General features: G+C 45.2%; 1 protein-coding gene across 1 annotated transcript; it reads right to left on the reverse strand.

Moving 5' to 3' along the window:
• Nucleotides 1-479: 479 nt before the first annotated feature.
• On the reverse strand, nucleotides 480-19,498 carry LOC137546431 (vomeronasal type-2 receptor 26-like). The gene is made up of 4 exons (XM_068269315.1): nucleotides 18,758-19,498; nucleotides 10,262-10,492; nucleotides 5,466-5,589; nucleotides 480-1,390 (listed from the first exon to the last, which is right to left on the reverse strand). The coding sequence occupies exons 1-4, from the start codon at nucleotides 19,496-19,498 to the stop codon at nucleotides 480-482; spliced, it is 2,007 nt and encodes a 668-aa protein (XP_068125416.1).
• Nucleotides 19,499-19,936: the final 438 nt, after the last annotated feature.

The following is a 19,936-nucleotide window of genomic DNA, read 5'->3' on the forward strand; positions in this document are numbered from 1 at the left end:
CGGGTCATGGCAGAGGCCTCAAACCTGGTACAGTTGGTCATTGGATGATTGGGGTTCAAATTAAAAAAAAAGGAGTAGGAGCCACAAACAGCCAATCAGATTTGTTAAATTTCAATGGGAAAATTTAAATTACTGTTGCCAAGGTCCCAAAATCTCACAGTCTTGGTCATTTAGTGACCGTGTGACAAGATTACCAAAAGTGCTTGTACCCAACAACAAACAAATACAAACCTGGGGAACACCGGGTCTTCAGCTAGTGTTATATAATTTGTCATTACAAATCAATTTACCAAATATTGGTAGGTCGCTAGATTTGCAAACATGTAAAGACACTGCGCAAAACTAAATAGTGTGACTACAAATAAAACTTACATCTAGTCTGTAGCAAGTTTTAAAACCTTTATGGATTAAATGTACTGCAGACAATGTCTGCAGATAAATATAGCCCTTTGGCAATTGAACTTTAATGGATTTATTTATCAGAATACGTTTTTCTCCAGATATGTATTTCTTCTGATATTCAGCTCAGATTTGAGAAGCATAATATAGCATTTTGGGAAGAATATACAGCCCAGTATCCCAGCACTGGAGGCCAGTATGGCAAATACCTCCACAGCCACCATGTATTTCCCTCTGGTGCTCAGATAGGCCGGGATCATGGCAATCCAGACACTGCAGAACACCAGCATGCTGAACGTGATGTGCTTGGCCTCATTAAAGCTGTCCGGTAATGTCCTCACCATGAAAGCCAGGAGAAAACTCACAGCTGCCAGAAACCCCATATAGCCCAACACAGAGTAGAAGCCAATCACCGACCCCTCATTGCACTGAATAATGATCTTCCCAGGATAAGAGGACATGTCATGCTCCTGATAGGGAGGAGACACTGACAGCCAAATTATACAAATCAAAACTTGTACAGAAGAACAGGTGACAATTAAGGTATTGGAGAGTTTGACAGTGACCAGTTTTCTCCAGTAACTTCCAGGTTTGGTGGCTTTGAAGGCAATGCAGACAGTGACAGTCTTGGCCAGAACACAGGAGACTGAGATGGAGAAGAAGACCCCAAATGCCACCTGTCTCAGCATGCAGGTTATATCCACAGGACGTCCAAGGAACAAGAAGACACAGAGGAAGCTCAGCAGGATGGAGGTCAGGAGGATGAAGCTCACAGTCCGGTTATTGGCCTTTACAACTGGGGTGTCCCAGTAATAAATAAAGATTCCTAATACAAATAATGTTATGACTGAAAATACTAAGGATGCTAAAGAGAATATAAATGCCAGAACATTGTTCTCATAGGACAGAAAGTCGTAGGCTTTGGAAATACATCTCACTTTCCCCTCGTTAGGCCACTCTGTTTCAGGACAGCTGAGGCAGTTTTCACTGTCTGCAAAGAGAAAGGGGGAAATTCTTATTATATTTTGTTTTACTTTTTTGTTAGTTTCTTTTCTTTTTTTTTTTAATTGGTTTTATTCAAGGCAACTTGATTAAACATGCCAATAAATAAATATATATATTTAGCATGTGAGCATTAATAAAAGGTAAAATACGTATTTTTGGTGTACTAAAAATAATGAATTATGTTTAATGTGTGCCTGAGTCTGCTCTTGTACTTAGGCTTTTGTAGGAATGGGAGAGGGGAGAGGGGTTCTCATGTATCCCTATGTCAATTTCATTAGGAGGGAGGGCAGACACCTGGCGCTCTCTTATAAAGGAGACCCCCTGATTCTACTATAATCCACCACTATGGAGCTTTATCATCACATTAGTGGTGGTAGTTTCCTCTACCTCCTTCTGGGCACCTACTGGTTGTGTAACTTTTAAAAAAGTGTGCTCTCTCCCTCCTCCACAGGGTACCCCTAATCTTATGGACCACATGGGTACTAAAGTCCCTGGAGACCATCTGCCTGTAAGACGAAACAGGGAGTTCAGAGTGCTTAGGAAGGTTATTCTGTGCTATCCATTTTCCCAAAATATAAAAAAAAAAATAGTCACAATATGCATTTATAAAACAGCTTGACTAGTTTTGATAAGTTTTTTTCTGGCCATTTATCATGCTTCAAAATCCACAGCAGAGTCATCAGGCAACATTTTTTTATTTACGTCAACGCTTTACATTTACATCATTCATTTCATCAATGTGAATGAGGTGGACCTTTGGACAGGGAGAACTTGATGCTTTGTGGCATTCTTTTTGACAATGGGACAATTAAACAAATTAATTTCACCCTTTTTGTTTTGAAGCTGTGTTTAACCTTTTGGGGACCGCCGGCATTAGATTCTATGCCACACTTGTGGCTGTTGTAGCCTGATGCGGCGTAGGATCTACGCCACCCACCGTTTCCGCTCCTGACACAATCGTGCGCACCCGAGAAGGGAGGTTAAGCTGTCATATGACAGCTGGAGTCTCCCCTCAGTGATCAGCAGCCAACGCGTATGGTTCCTGATCACATGATCACTACGATCGCTGGCGGATCGTAGTGATCACTAGTAACAGTTGCGGTGGTAGGGGGGAGGAGAAGAGGATCCACTCACCTCCCTGCCATTCTCGGGACGATCGGCACTCCCCACCATCATTGCCAGCATCTCCGCTCGTTGTGATGTAAGTTCATCAAGCCGCGACCCGGGGCTTAGCGTCAGTACGAGCAGGGATGTCGGAGAGAGCGGTGGTGTCTGCAGTGGCTCATCACTGGAGCCTGGAAGGTGAGTGATGGCTGCTGCACAGAGGGGGGACTATGCCCAGCAACCCCCTGCAGGGATCTGGCTGCCTGACCCCCCAAATGTGCCCCCCCCCCTTCAGCAAAAACGCCTGGTCCTTAAGGGGGTTAGGTGGCTGGTCCCGAAAGGGTTAAGTGACTCAAGAAATTCCGAGTCATGAATATGTAGTGGGAAAGGGTTCTAGAGAAGGATAGAGGCCTGTGAGAAATCTTGTATACAAGAGGAATATGACCTGATCCAATTCACATTTTCATCCAAGTGATATTTTAAATCTTATCAATTAAATGCCTTTAAAGGGAAGGTCCAAGCAAAATAAAAAAAATTAGTTTAACTTACCTGGGGCTTCTACCAGCCCCATGCAGCCATCCTGCGCCCTCGTAGTCACTCACTGCTACTCCAGTCCACCGCTGGGAGCTTACCGACCTCGGAGGTCGGCGGTCCGCATTGCGTACGTTTTTACGCATTCCCACTAGTGCAGGAACATTAACACATACGTTTTTACGCATTACTGGTTCAATGAGTAAAAATTTACGCATTGAACCAGTACCGCGTAAAAATGTATGTGTTGATGTTCTTGCACTAGCGGGAATGCGTAAAAACTTACGCAATGCGGCCCGCCGACCTCCGAGGTCGGAAAGCTGCCAGCGGGGGACTGGAGCAGCAGTGAGTGACTACGAGGGCACAGGATGGCTGCAGGGGGCTGGTAGAAGCAGAACTAGCTGGCGGCGGGGGACTGGAGCAGCAGTGAGTGACTACGAGGGCACAGGATGGCTGCATGGGGCTGGTAGAAGCCCCAGGTAAGTAAAACTCATTTTTTTATTTTGCTTGAACCTTCCCTTTAAGCCAACAGAAAGCAAGAAAATACTCGTTACAATTAGGACAGAACTATTTCACCTATTTTTGGTACATTTTTCAGTTGCAGAGTGCTGAAAAGTTATTTTAAACAGAAGATGAAAAATTATCTCTTAAGAGAAAACTTAGAAAAGGTGTATTGGATCTGGCCCATTGGCCCTTATTCAATTCATTTCCCCCTCTCTTTTTCTCCAACGTTTTCCCTAGGTGATATTTTCAAACTTAATCAATAAAATGCAATTTATTCCACCAGCAAGAAAGAACATACTAATAATATTTTGACAGTTCTTTTTCACCTTCTTTTTGGTACTTTTTAAAGAAAACTGTGTTTTAAAATTTGTGAGAAGCAAGAACACTTTCACTGCAAAGGATCCTTTAGACACCAGATAAAATTTTGTAATTATTCAACTTGTATTTGCTGAAGATTGGTTATGTCTTTGAACAAATAACACACATTCATGCCCATAAATATCTTAACCTACATTTCAAGAAATATATATGTATATATATATATATATATATATATATATATATATATATATATATATATATATATATATATATATATATATATACTGTATCCTCTATAGTAAAACCCCTGTGTCCCTGCGTAGCGCTCTCCCTGTGTAGCTAAGAATGGCTGCAGTTTACATTCTGCCAGTGAAATGTGTATCTTTCTCCGCCCACTGATGTCCTGATGTTTCCCGGGTATGTATTTGGCTGCTGTTGGCTGTGGCCACTTTTTTCTAACCATAACACACAATTACTCAATGACCAAGTTTGTGAGATTTATGGTCTTTGGCATCAACAATTTGCTTTGAAATGAAACAAATCTGATTGGCTGTTTGTGGCTCCACCCTATTTTCTGAATTTGAACCCCAGTCACCCAATAACCAACTGTACCAGATCTGAGTCTTGTGCCATTAACAGTGCAAGAATGGCAGCAATTAAATATTCCCCTTGAAAATCAATAGGTACATTTTGATTGGCTTTTGTAGGCTCCACCCACTTTTCTGAACATTAATCTCAGTCCCCCAGTGACCAACTGTGCAAAGTTTGAGAACCCTACCATTAATAGTGTAAGAATGGCTGCAGTTTACATTTTCCCAGTAAAATGTGTATTTGTCTCCGCCCACTGATGACCCAGAGTTGCCCGGTTATGTATTTGGCTGGTGTTCGCTACGGCCACTTTTTCTAACTCAAACACACAATTACTTAATGACCAAGTTTGTGAGCTTTGCAGTTTTTGTCATCAATAATTTTCATTGAAATGAAACAAATCTGATTGGCTGTTTTTGGATCTACCCCCTTTTCTGACTTTGAACCCCAGTTACCCAAATACCTACTGTACCAGGTTTGAGGCTTGTGCCATTAACAGTGCAAGAATGGCAGCAATGAAATATTTCCCTTGAAAATAAATAGGTGCATTTGTATTGCCTTTTATAGGCTCCACCCACTTTTGAGAATATTAATCCCAGTCACCCAATGACCAAATGTGCAAAGTTTGAGAACCCTACCATTAACAGTGTAAGAATAGCTGCAGTTTACATTTTCCAGTGACATTTGTATTTGTCTCCGCCCCCTTTATGGTTATGGGAATAAAAAGTATCCTATACTTTATTCCAGGTAGTGTACTATGTGTGTGCCAAATTTCATTCAAATCCATTCAGCCATTTTTGCGTGATCGAGTAACAAACATCCAAACTTCCAAACTCTCCCATTTATAACATTAGTAGGATAGGATCACTTGACATTTTCTAAGCAGTGTAATATAAAATTTACGCTATATACATTTACCTTATGTAAAGAACAATTCTGACTTATTTTACCAAATGAACTACTGTAAACAGTGCATCATTTCTCTGAATCAATATTAGACCTAATGTCCCCACCTGTGACATTGGACACCTCCCCCTCTGAACAAGGAATGCAGTCATAACAGCAGATGTGGATTCCTTCCTTTGCAGCTTTTCTGTAGCCTGGAGGACATCTGTCATTGCAGCGGGATTCGGGTAACTTGTACAGGGAATACAACATAAAAAACAGTTACTTAATGAAGAGAGCTATCATACACTATTGCAGGCCTTCACGAATACATCTCCTGAGAATTCCAAACAGCTCCAGTAGGAACATCATAAAAGATCCTCGTCCCTGCACCTTAATAATGAAAAGTGTCTACTATTATGTGGCTAGGGTTTTCCGTCTTCTACATTATATTAGATAATAGTAAATGTTTCTAAAATGTTTTGGAAGAAGTGGCTGTGTACTTATGTTTTCCCTTAAGCCACTTCCCCTCCCCTGGGACGAGTAGCTACATCCCTGCATTTTCCCATATTTTCTTGTATGGATGTAGTTACTACACCCTTCCCCACCATGCACGCCCACTCACCAACCTTTCCCCCCTCCGCCTCCTCATGCTCGTTACCACCACTGATCGTTAGCCGGGAGATTGATCTAAATCCCAGTGTGAAATCCCCGTCATTCCAAAAAACCGATACTTACACGTCCACGCATTGCTTCCTGTTTGTGTAGAAATACTACCCATTAGGAAGTTATGTGCAAGGACATCTTGTAGCCAAATAGTAAAATTACATCTACAAACATTTTTTTTCAATTAAAAGACTTTTTTTACATATAAAATTAACCCCCTTAGCTCCCACACTTCCCAATAGTTACCCACATTTTTTTATTTTTTTTAGTAAAAAAAAATACACAATAAAAAATACATAAGTAGTTACTTTAGCGACTGAACCTTTTAAATATGTATGTCAAGAGGATATATTACTGTTACTTTTTAAATTATGGGCTTGTATTAAGTGTTGGATGCAAAACTGAAAAAATTGCACCTTTATTTCCAAATAAAATATTGGCGCCATACATTGTACTAGGGAAAAATGTTAAAATGTTGCAATAACTGGGACAAATGGGCAAATAACATGTGTAGGTTTTAATCACGGTAGCATGTATTATTGATTTAAAACTACAATGGCTGAAAACAGAGAAATAATATTTTTTTTCATTTGTTTTTCTTATTTTTCCTGTTAAAACACAGTTAAAATAAAATAATTCTTAGCAAAAAGTACCCTCAAAGAAAGCCTAAATGGTGGTGAAAAAAAACAAGATATAGATTGTTTTGTTGTGATAAGTAGTAATAAAGTTATAGGAGAATAAATGGAAGGAGTGCTGACAGGTTAAAATTGCTTTGTTTTTTTTAAGGGGAAAAACAGGAAGAGGTGGGCTTGCTGTGGGGCTCCCTCCCACCTCCATCCCTTAATGGGAGTAAATGGGGTGGAAAGGAAGAGGAAGTGAGAGGGTAATAGGAGGAAATATTGCAGTGAGCCCGCCTCTTCCTGTAAGAAAAGTTGGCAAACAAAATTTTAAGTTTGAAAAGAGTGATTATTGGGACCAGGAGGAATAAGGAAAGGAACAGACAACACACAAAGGTATGTAGATCCAGTATGATCTGTGATTACATATGTGATTACATCAGCTAGGTGTGCTTCAATTAAATCAAGGTTAGCCTGATTTTATTTAAAAAGAAAATAAAATGTGTGTGTCTCCTTGGAGAGAACACGAGAAAAAACATATTAAATAAGGGCCCTTATGTGCATTTATTGGTCACTAATTACTCACTGTCACTTACTGTCACCATAAGTTTTGTATTTTTTTTTTTCGAATATTCAACAACCAAATATTTTTTACATTGTCTGTTTCTTTGATAAGTTAATACACAAACTTTTTTTTTATGTATTGCAATATATTATTATTATTTATCATTCTAACTAATAACAATTTTCCTTGAATGTAGTTTTGGATGTTGAAAATGTGGTTTTGGATGGAGAAAAAGCACTGCTGTAGAAGACTTCAATCACTATAAACAAACTATGCAGGAGCTCAGGGATGCCCTCACCTCTGCTAAGCAGTCTTATTTCTCCTCGCTCATTTCCTCACAGTCCCACAACCCAAAACAATTGTTCAACACCTTTAACTCCCTACTTCGTCCCCCACCTCCTCCCCCTACCACATGTCTGTCAGCCGACAACTTTGCATCATACTTTACAAGCAAGATTGATGCAATACGTAATAGCTTCAACGCGCAACCATTTTTACCAGCATAGCCGTCACCTATAAATTCCTTCTGTCCGCCTGTACCCTCACCCACCACTAACTGCCTTCCCCCCGCTCCACAAGACCAGTCTCCCACTCTAACATCTTTCACCACACTAACTGAACAGTGTCTTTCCTCACTAATCTCCAAAGCGCATCTCACTACCTGTGCCCTGGACCTCATTCCCTCTCATCTAATCCCCCAGCTTTCCTCCTCCTTTAATCCCGCTCTAACAACTCTATTCAACCTTTCTATCTCCACTGGCACTTTTCCTTCCTTATTCAAACAAGCTATCATCACACCACTAATCAAAAAACCCTCTCTTGATCCAACTTCTCTATCCAACTACCGTTCTGTCTCGCTCCTCCCCTTTGCTTCTAAACTGCTGGAACGTCACATCCATTCAGAATTGTCTGCCTTTCTCTCTATCAACCCCTTACTTGACCCCTTTCAATCTGGATTCCGCACACACCATTCCACTGAAACTGCCCTCACGAAAGTTGCTAATGACCTACTGGTAGATAAATCCAAAGGCCAGTTCTCCATTCTAATACTCCTTGACCTTTCCTCTGCCTTTGACACGGTTGATCATGCTCTGCTTCTGCAGACACTGTCATCTTTAGGAATCAAGGGACAAGCACACTCCTGGATCTCCTCTTATCTCTCTGGACGCTCTTACACTGTCTCCTTCTCTAACACCAAGTCCTCTCCACACCCACTGTCTGTTGGTGTACCTCAAGGCTCTGTTCTTGGGCCACTTCTTTTCTCAATCTACACCCGTGGCCTGGGACAACTAATTAACTCTTTTGGCTTCCAGTATCACCTCTATGTGGATGACACCCAAATCTATCTCTCAGCTCCTGACCTGTCCTCACTACTATCCAGAGTCCCCGACTGTCTACGTGCCGTTTCTGCATTCATGTCCTCCCGCTTCCTCAAACTCAACGTGACTAAAACGGAAATTGTAATTTTTCCACCATTGCTATCTACACCCCCACCAATTGCAACCATAACGGTAGACAACACCCCAATAACCTCAACCACTAAGGCCCGCTGCTTGGGGGTTATACTTGACTCAGAGCTCTCCTTTAAACCTCACATTGCCTCATTAACCACCACCTGCTATTTCCAGCTCAAAAATATATTCCGTATCCGTCCCTTCCTCACACAAGAGGCCACCAAAATGCTTGTTCATGCCTTAATCATCTCCCGCCTAGACTACTGCAACACCCTGCTCTGTGGCCTACCAAAAAACAGGCTAGCTCCTCTCCAATCCCTACTAAATGCAGCGGCCCGCCTCATTCACCTTTCCACACGCTCTTCCGATGCAGCCCCACTGTGCCATTCTCTCCACTGGTTACCCATTACCCAGAGGATCCAGTTCAAACTCCTGACTCTAACATACAAAGCCCTCCACGAGTTGTCTCCTCCATACATCTCCTCACTAATCTCAAGATATTGTCCCTCCCGCAACCTTCGCTCCTCCCAAGAAATTCTCCTGGCCTCTAAACTGATCACCTCCTCTCATGCTCGCATCCAGGACTTTACACGAGCATCAGCCCTTATCTGGAACTCTCTTCCACAGCCTGTACGTCATGCTCCAAACCTGGACATCTTCAAACGCACTCTTAAAACACACATTTTCAGACAAGCTTATAACTTTCTATAGCCCTTTATTTACTTATTTGTCACAATGTAATCAGAGGCAAAGAATCACTGCCTCATCCATCCTCCACCCCCTTACCTAGTGTGTCCCCCACTACCCATTAGATTGTAAGCTCGCAAGGGCAGGGTCATCCTCCTAATGTTTACTGTTTTTGTAACAATATTTGTGCTGCTTGGAACTCTGCTGTATATTTGTTAGTTGTATCTATGTTCCCCTTGTCGTCTTATTGTGCTTTGTAAAGCGCTGCGGAATATGTTGGCGCTATATAAATAAAAAATAATAATAATAATAATAATGTTCTGACCTGTGGTGGGACACATTTTCTTTTTGTTTTCTGTTTAGTACAGTATATCAACAAAATGATAGATAGATAGATAGATAGATAGATTGATATAGATAGATAGATAGATAGATAGATAGATAGATAGATAGATAGATTTTTTTAATATAAACATTCTCAATACTCTCTTTAAAGGAAACCAGAAATAAACAATATTAAAAGAGTAATACACACCTGGGGCTTCCTCCAGCCCCATCAGCACGGATCGATGCCACGCCGCCATCCTCAATCTTCTCCGTCTCCTGTACCGGGTCCTGTAACTTCATCCAGCTACAGCCAGTCTGCACAAGCGCAGTGCCCTCTCTCCGTCTCTCTCCATTGGAGAATAGTACTGTACCTGCACCAGAGGGAGACGGAGGGAGTGCACTGCGCTCGTTTGGACTGGCTGCGGCTGGCTGAACTTACAGGACCCGTTGTAGAAGATGGAGAAGACTGAGGACAGCGGCATGGGATAGATCCGTGCTGATGGGGCTGGAGGAAACCCCAGGTATGTATAAAACTTTCAATATTGTTCATCTCTGGAACACTTGAAGCAAAGTAATATTTAGAATAAGTCACTTTTATCTTTCTTTACTTTGCCTGTTTTCCAGATGACACTTTCTGGTTTAATATTCAGAGTTTCCTCCATAATCCCGATGCAGTTGAAGAACGTCACTGGCTTGATCTGACATACATAATTATTTGCATTTTCAGTAAAGATGACATTTCCTAACATCAACTCTGATGGGACCCCTTCCTCCCTGAAGGGCATCACCACTCGTCCTGCTGGGCCATTGTTTTGAAGGCTTATTACATAGCTGTGGACCTGTCCAATAGACGTGGAAAAAATATGTTATTTGGATAATATTATCACAACTACCATCACTACTTCTAATTAGAGATGGGCCGAACCTCCGATTTTAGGTTCGCGAACCAGGTTCGCGAACCAGGTTCGCGAACTTCCGCGGAAGGTTCGGTTTGCGGTAAAGTTCGCGAACCGCAATAGACTTCAATGGGGATGCGAACTTTGAAAAAAAAAAATAATTATGCTGGCCACAAAAGTGATGGAAAAGATGTTTCAAGGGGTCTAACACCTGGAGGGGGGCATGGTGGAGTGGGATACACGCCAAAAATCCCCAGGAAAAATCTGGATTTGACGCAAAGCAGCGTTTTAAGGGCAGAAATCACATTGAATGCTAAATGACAGGCCTAAAGTGCTTTAAAACATCTTGCATGTGTATACATCAATCAGGTAGTGTAATTAAGGTACTGCTTCACACTGACACACCAAACTCACCGTGTAACGCACCGCAAACAGCTGTTTGTGTAGTGACGGCCATGCTGGACTGGTGCGCACCATGGCGAGAGTGCAGGTTTTGGTGGCTTTACAGCCCATATGGTCGCCTGGCTGATGTAGCTGAATGACAGAACAGTGACTGTCCAGCTGATCAAATTTGGTCTGACCACAATGAAGCAACGACCTTATTATCTTTTGTGTGCCCCCCAAGACACTCATCTAGGCGCAGGTCATTGCTTCATTGTGATACGCAAGCCCCTTCACCACGGCAAGGTAATGATCACGAAGGGGAATGGGCGCATGTACATGCCTTTTCTTTTGTTGTTGCAGCTGCCCGCAGTGCAGCCAGAAAAATTAGGCAGTCATGTACACGCACCAGAAAAATTATTACAGCGGCCGCTGCTAGCAGCGGCCTAAAAAATTCAGCAATCCGCCTGGAGTCCCGGACCCTGTTGGTGGTGGCGGAGAAGGTAGTCAAGCGGCCTGCAGACAGACATGCTGTGTGGAGGGACTGGGAGCGACTTAGTCTTCTTGGGGCAGCCCAGGCAGCCAGTCACACGGCGTGCAGGCAGAGATGCTGTGTGTGCGGGGACTGACTTAGTCTTGGGGCGGGCAGCAGCCCTCCGGGATCCATGCCTCATTCATTTTGATAAAGGTGAGGTACTTAACACTTTTGTGACTTAGGCGACTTCTCTTCTCTGTGACAATGCCTCCAGCTGCGCTGAAGGTCCTTTCTGACAGGACACTTGCGGCAGGACAGGAGAGAAGTTGGATGGCAAATTGGGACAGCTCTGGCCACAGGTCAAGCCTGCGCACCCAGTAGTTCAAGGGTTCCTCATCGCTGTTCACAGCAGTGTCTACATCCACACTTAAGGCCAGGTAGTCGGCTACCTGCCGTTCCAGGCGTTGGTGGAGGGTGGATCCGGAAGGGCTACGGCGAGGCGTTGGACTAAAGAACGTCCGCATGTCCGACATCACCATGAGATCGCTGGAGCGTCCTGTCTTTGACTGCGTGGACACGGGAGGAGGATTAGTGGCAGTGGTACCTTGCTGGCGTTGTGCTGTCACATCACCCTTAAAGGCATTGTAAAGCATAGTTGACAGCTGGTTCTGCATGTGCTGCATCCTTTCCACCTTCTGGTGAGTTGGTAACAGGTCCGCCACTTTGTGCCTGTACCGAGGGTCTAGTAGTGTGGCCACCCAGTACAGCTCATTCCCCTTGAGGTTTTTTATACGGGGGTCCCTCAACAGGCAGGACAGCATAAAAGACGACATCTGCACAAAGTCGGATCCAGTACCCTCCATCTCCTCTTGCTCTTCCTCAGTGACGTCAGGTAAGTCAACCTCCTCCCCCCAGCCGCGAACAATACCACGGGAAGGTTGAGCAGCACAAGCCCCCTGCGACGCCTGCTGCGGTTGTTCTCCTGCCGCTGTCCCCTCCTCCTCCTCCTCCTCCTCCCCCAAAGAAACACCTTGCTCATCATCCTCTGAGTCTGACTCGTCTTCTGCACACGACTTCTCTTCTTCCTCCTCCTCCCCCCTCTGTGCTGCCGCAGGTGTTGAGGAAACAGCTGGGTCTGATGAAAATTGGTCCCATGCCTGTTCCTGCCGTAACGGTTCCTGGTCACGCTCATTCACAGCTTCATCCGCCACTCTACGCACAGCACGCTCCAAGAAGTAAGCGTAGGGAATTAAGTCGCTGATGGTGCCCTCACTGCAGCTCACCAGGTTGGTCACCTCCTCAAACGGCCGCATGAGCCTGCATGCATTTTTTATCAGTGTCCAGTTGTCGGGCCAGAACATCCCCATCTTCCCAGACTGTTTCATTCTACTGTAGTTGTAGAGGTACTGGGTGACGGCTTTCTTCTGTTCTAGCAGGCGGGAGAACATAAGCAGGGTCGAGTTCCAGCGAGTCGGGCTATCGCAAATGAGGCGTCTCACCGGCATGTTGTTTTTGCGCTGAATTTCCGCAAAGCGTGCCATGGCTGTGTAAGACCGCCTCAAATGCCCACAGAACTTCCTGGCCTGCTTCAGGACATCCGCTAAGCCAGGGTACTTTGCCACAAATCTTTGAACCACTAGATTCATGACATGTGCCATGCAGGGTATGTGTGTCAGCTTCCCCATATGCAAAGCGGCAAGCAGATTGCTGCCATTGTCGCACACCACGTTGCCTATCTCCAGGTGGTGCGGGGTCAGCCACTCATCCACCTGTTTCTTAAGAGCAGCCAGGAGAGCTGCTCCAGTGTGACTCTCCGCTTTGAGACAAGACATGTCTAAGATGGCGTGACACCGTCTTACCTGGCATGCAGCATAGGCCCTGCGGAGCTGGGGCTGTGTAGCTGGAGAGGAGAACTGCCACTCAGCCAAGGAGGAGGAGGACAGCGAAGAGCATGTAGCAGGAGGAGAGGAGGTGGCAGGAGGCCTGCCTGCAAGCCGTGGAGGTGTCACAATTTGGTCTGCTGCGCCCTGCTTGCCATCGTTCACCACCAGGTTCACCCAATGGGCTGTGTACGTAATGTAGCGGCCCTGCCCGTGCTTGGCAGACCAGGCATCCGTGGTCAGGTGTACCCTTGACCCAACGCTCTTCGCAAGAGATGACACCACTTGCCTCTCAACTTCACGGTGCAGTTGGGGTATGGCCTTTCTCGAAAAATAAGTGCGGCCTGGCATCTTCCACTGCGGTGTTCCGATGGCCACAAATTTACGGAAGGCCTCAGAGTCCACCAGCCGGTATGGTAACAGCTGCCGAGCTAACAGTTCCGCCACGCCAGCTGTCAGACGCCGGGCAAGGGGGTGACTGGCCGAAATTGGCTTCTTCCGCTCAAACATTTCCTTCACGGACAACTGACTGCTGCTGTGGGCAGAGGAGCAGGAACCGCTCAAGGGCAGAGGCGGAGTGGAGGAGGGTGCCTGTGAAGGTGGAAGGGAGAAAGCGGCAGAAGCAGATAATGCACCTGATGGAGGAGGAAGAGGAGAAGAAGGGTGGCTTTGCTTTTGTGTGCTGCTGCTGCTTTTGCTCAGGTGGCCATCCCATTGCTGTTTGTGCCTTTTTTCCAGGTGCCTTCGTAAGGTACTAGTCCCTACGTGAGTGTTGGCCTTTCCACGGCTCAATTTTTGTTGGCAGAGCGAACAGATGGCTTTGGTCCGATCTGAGGCACACACATTAAAAAATTTCCACACCGCTGAGCCACCCTGGGATGTGGGCACTATGGGGACCTCAGCAGCTGATGCTGAAGGGCAAGTTGGCTGGCTGTACATAGGTGGCGATACATGGTGCCGGACTCTGCCACCAGCTGTTTCTGACGAAGAGCTGCCCCAGCTTCTTTCGGCAACTTCTCTCCTCCTACTACTCTCTGACTCCCCCTCTGAACTGTCCCCCTCTTCATCTCCTCTATTGGGAACATACAGAGGATCCCTATCATCGTCATCATCATAATCATCCTGCCCAGCTTCGCTTGACTCAGAAAAATCCAAACATGCACCATCAGTAGGTCCTTCATCCTCCTTACACGTTACATCCATAGTGTTGCCGCGTAACGCAGACATATGAGCTGGTGAAAATTCATCTGGCTGTAACAACAATGGCTGTGCATCAGTGATTTCACCACTAAATAATACTTGCGAAGTGTCAAATGCAGCGGAAGTGGTGCTAGTAGTAGCGCTGGTGGCTGAGCAAGATGAGGTGTTCTGTGTCGCTAAATACTCAACCACGTCCTGACAATCTTGGGACGTGATGGGACGTGCCTTCTTCCGAGCACTGTACTGTGGGCCAGGTCCACACGAAATTACATTTACACGACCTCGCACAGACCTGCCGGGTGGCCTTCCTCTGGCTCTGGCACTACCTCTTCCTCTACCTGTTTTGTCCATATCGGGTATGCACGGAGTGGTATATCACACTGCGTGCACTCACATAGGTAGGTGGGTTCACTTAACTGCACAGGTATGCGCACTGATGCGGTGGGTTCACTGAACAGAACAGGTATGCAGTGGCAGGTTCACTGAACAGTACAGGTATACAGTGGCGGGTTCACTGAACACAACAGGTATGCAGTGGTGGGTTCACTGAACAGGTATACAGTGGCGGGTTCACTGAACAGAACAGGTATACAGTGGCGGGTTCACAGAACAGGTATGCAGTGGCAGGTTCACTGAACACAACAGGTATGCAGTGGCGGGTTCACTAAACAGGTATACAGTGGCGGGTCCACTGAACAGAACAGGTATGCAGTGGCGGGTCAACTGAACACAACAGGTATGCAGTGGTGGGTTCACTGAACAGGTATGCAGTGGTGGGTTCACAGAACAGGTATGCAGTGGCGGGTTCACTGAACAGAACAGGTATGCAGTGGCGGGTTCACTGAATAGTACAGGTATACAGTGGCGGGTTCACTGAACAGGTATGCAGTGGCGGGTTCACTGAACAGTACAGGTATACAGTGGCAGGTTCACTGAACAGAACAGGTATGCAGTGGCGGGTTCACTGAACAGTACAGGTATACAGTGGCGGGTTCACTGAACAGGTATGCAGTGGCGGGTTCACTGAACAGTACAGGTATACAGTGGCGGGTTCACTGAACACAACAGGTATGCAGTGGCGGGTTCACTGAACAGGTATACAGTGGCGGGTTCACTGAACAGAACAGGTATACAGTGGCGGGTTCACAGAACAGGTATGCAGTGGCAGGTTCACTGAACACAACAGGTATGCAGTGGCGGGTTCACTAAACAGGTATACAGTGGCGGGTCCACTGAACAGAACAGGTATGCAGTGGTGGGTTCACTGAACAGGTATGCAGTGGTGGGTTCACAGAACAGGTATGCAGTGGTGGGTTCACAGAACAGGTATGCAGTGGTGGGTTCACAGAACAGGTATGCAGTGGTGGGTTCACAGCACAGGTATGCAGTGGTGGGTTCACAGAACAGGTATGCAGTGGTGGGTTCACAGCACAGGTATGCAGTGGTGGGTTCACTGAACAGGTATGCAGTGGTGGGTTCACAGCACAGGTATGCAGTGGTGGGTTCACTGAACAGGTATGCAGTGGTGGGTTCACAGCACAGGTATGCAGTGGTGGGTTCACAGCACAGGTATGCAGTGGTGGGTTCACAGAACAGGTATGCAGTGGTGGGTTCACAGCACAGGTATGCAGTGGTGGGTTCACTGAACAGGTATGCAGTGGTGGGTTCACAGCACAGGTATGCAGTGGTGGGTTCACAGCACAGGTATGCAGTGGTGGGTTCACAGAACAGGTATGCAGCCAGACAGGAACAAGTTAAGCCTAACTAATCTTTCCCTGAGAGACAGTCTGCAGCAGCTCGCCCTACTCTCACTAACGCAGGCAGCACACGAGTGACCGTAATGGCCGCCGTTGCCTGCCTTATATAAGGGGGGGTGGGGCTCCAGGGGCTAGTGTAGCCTAATTGGCTGCTGACTGTGATGTAGAGGGTCAAAGTTGACCCTCAAGGTGCATTATGGGGCGAACCGAACTTTCGCAAAGGTTCGCCAGCGGGACGCGAACCACCGAAGTTCACGTGGAACCGTTCGCCGGCGAACTGTTCGGCCCATCTCTACTTCTAATATAATGATTAAAATATTGCCACTCAAAACCACTTACAGACACAGGCCTACCCAACCTATGGCTGTAATTCCATAAGTGGTGCGGGACCCACTTCAGTGCTGAGTCCTGCGGCATTTCCCCTTATGTCTCTAAGAGCCAGAAGATCAGCAGGTCCAGTCTCTTTAAATTCTAACAGCAGAAAAAAAAGTTGTAGCAGTACAGCATTCAAACAGTTAGACACAGCACCCTGTTCTTCAGTGGAAAGCTCCTTGCTTCAGTGGGCAGCTTCTGACTGCATCCAGTGATAACATTATCTTTTGTTTACATTCCTTTGTCAGATACACTCCTAGCTATGCTGAAAATGAGCTCTCTCTGCTGTAGAAGCAGAGAGCAGAGAGAGAATCAGAGAGCGGAGAGGTGATAATTAGACAGATTTTGATATATAAATACAACAGATATGCAATAAAAGGCATGGCAACTTTCAGAGCAGATAAACTGTACTTTTGGAACTTGTATTTTGTGAACAGACAATATTACTCATGCAGAAAAGCAAATATGGTAACTGTCTGTGTAATAAAAAGTAGGAAAACACCTTTTCATTGAATCTCATATCTTACTTTAATTACAAAATAACAACCAAAGAGGTTTTTAAAAGGAGGTTTGCTAATTTATGACGAATAGATAAGACCCTTTGTTTACTCAATCCTCACATAACTGGGACTTGGGCTGGCACAGAGAGACTGTATATTCTGAATTTAAAAGTTCACTTAGAAGCAGAATGAATGCAATGCTTGTTTAGGCTGAAAATAAATGTGGCCTTAAAGGGACACTTAAGTCAAACAAAAAAAATGAGTTTTACTCACCTAGGGCTTCCAATAGCCCCCTGCAGCTGTCCGGTGCCCTCGCCGTCTCCCTCCGATCCTCCTGGCCCCGCCGGCAGCCACTTCCTGTTTCGGTGACAGGAGCTGACAGGCTGGGGACGCGAGTGATTCTTCGCATTCCCAGACACATTAGCACCCTCTATGCTGCTATATGGTATGTGATATATGCTATAGCAGCATAGATGGCGCTATTGTGGCCAGGAACGCGAAGAATCACTCGTGTCCCCAGCCTGTCAGCTCCTGTCACCGAAACAGGAAGTGGCTGCCAGCGGGGCCAGGAGGATCGGAGGGAGACATCGAGGGCACCGGACAGCTGCAGGGGGCTATTGGAAGCCCCAGGTGAGTAAAACTCATTTTTTTTTACTTAAGTGTCCCTTTAAAGAGGAGCTGTTAGGTATAAGGTCTCAGAGAAAATAAACACATATATCAGTAGCTAAAGATTGGCTGTACTTACATTACATATGCATTTCACTGTCCACGTTTGGATTTCACAGAATTTGTATATAGTATATGCAGAGATAGATGCTCCTGACAGCTCATGGCAGGCTCCATGTTTTTCTGTCAAATGTGTCGTCATGTCCTGCCTGCTTCCTGATCACAGATAAGCTCGTACTGAATAACACAGTGTGCAGTGAATATTAATGAGCCATGTGGCTAGGAACAATAGCTGACTCCTGCAGTGTACTCTGCCCGGAGATTTATCAGTGCTACGCGCTGGACTGATTACAAGCTCCTGTAACGTCTCATTAGCAGCCGAGGGGAGGGCCCCAGAATGCTTTGCAGTATAGTATGCGGCTTGCGTCCTCTTGGGTCTATAACAGCCTTGCTGATAAGCACACATCAAAGGTAACTGAGATTTTTATCTTCACTAATTGCTTTTTGGCTTCCTTCTAAACTGTTTAACACAGGAGAATAGAGGTTTAAATTAGCTTCTGCAGCCTGACAGTTACTCTTTAAACACCATCAACATCATACCAGCATGAAAAAGTGCTTTCCTTGCTCAAACCTCAATGTTTTGAACCAATGTATGCATTTTGTCTTTCCTATGAATATTTCTTTCTGTCTGCAATGTCTGCATATTATTTATGTATGTATTTATTTATGTATTGTATTTATAAAGTGCCAACATATTATGCAGCGCTTATTATTCATGCCTGCCTGTTACATGCAATATCTGTACATGATTAGGATTTGTCTGCTATGCTTGCCTACTAGGTTACTATGTACTATAATAATAATAATAATAATAATAATAATAATAATAATTTAATAAGTATAATTAAACATACTACTTTCCTTATAATAATAATAATAATAATAATTAGTATAATTAAACATACTACTTTCCTTACTCCATACTTTTCCGATTTGTTTTTCTTCAAGTACATGCTATGAAGTGCCTGAGACAGAACATATACTGCCATAAATGCGTAGGTGGGCTTTGTGTCCTGTTCCCTGGTAAGTATTGTTATGAAGGGTGGGAGACCCGTGCAGTTCACTCCACGTCTACCAGATACGGATGCAAAGTGTTTATTTTTAGATGGGTTTGAGGAAAGACATTTAAATGTATCAAACAAGAAATCTTCCCGCAATGGGTCAGAAGAGTTAGAGGAGGACGTGACACGGTGAAACAAAGCATGGGTGCCAAAAGGGAACATCGAGGACCACAAAAAGATGAAGCTGCAGTTGATCAATGAGAAGAGAGGACTTGGCTTATATTTCATGTTAGCCCATGACTCATGGAGGATCAAGGTGATATCCTTCCTCAAAAAGTTCACCTCTATTAAAAATTTTAAGAAGTTTACCAAGAAAGTGCTACACATGACCATAACTTTAGCCCTTGATTTCCAGACGCTTATGCTCTTCTGCATATTTGTTTCTTTAGTTTGATAACTAACAAGTTGAATGATATATTCGGCGCAGATGCCATGCTGGACCATCAGCTTAGTCAGCTCCTGTAGCTCTGTATCATCACTGCCATCACTTGGAGCCACCACTCCAACCCAGTTCCATCCAAAGTGTAGTAAGAACTTAACGATGGCCGTGTAACGGATCCGATCATTATGCATCATTTGGTAGAAAGTTGGAAACATGTTTCTGTCTCTCAGAACTCGGTCAGTAACTTGATAATTGATCTGGGAAAAGCATTATGTAAAAAAAAAAAAAATATGCGACACAAATTTTAGTGTCCGAATTATAAGAAGAGAGCTAATGATGACTTCTTCCTCTACAAAGCTAAATTTAACTACCTGCGGACCGAGCGAGTATAAATCTACGGCGGGCAGGGGGCGCTGCGGTTCTGACCGGATATAAGCTCTACGTCCCATTGACCGCGCGCCCCCGCCCGTCCCTGTCGCTCGGTCCGCTCTGCCCCCGCCGCAATGTGATGCCCTGCCACCTCTATGATGAGCACTGTGAGCCGGGCAGGAGCCGTTCCCATTGGCTTACATGGAGTGACAGGGTCGGTAGCCAATGAACGCGGCTCCTGACCGGCGCACAGCGCTCTGCCGTCATAGCGACGGCAGAGAGAG

The sequence above is a fragment of the Hyperolius riggenbachi genome, chromosome 1, assembly GCF_040937935.1.
Source record: "Hyperolius riggenbachi isolate aHypRig1 chromosome 1, aHypRig1.pri, whole genome shotgun sequence".
NCBI classification, from domain to species: domain Eukaryota; kingdom Metazoa; phylum Chordata; class Amphibia; order Anura; family Hyperoliidae; genus Hyperolius; species Hyperolius riggenbachi.

What these genes read in the sequence shown, in the direction of transcription:
- LOC137546431 (XM_068269315.1), bottom strand. Translation starts at nt 19,498, where the DNA reads ATGTTTCCAACTTTCTACCAAATGATGCATAATGATCGGATCCGTTAC. An exon ending in ACAAATCGGAAAAGTATGGA is followed by an intron (nt 10,493 to 18,757) that starts GTAAGGAAAGTA and finishes TCTATTGGACAG; the next exon opens with GTCCACAGCTATGTAATAAG. An exon ending in TCATCTGGAAAACAGGCAAA is followed by an intron (nt 5,590 to 10,261) that starts GTAAAGAAAGAT and finishes TCCCTGTACAAG; the next exon opens with TTACCCGAATCCCGCTGCAA.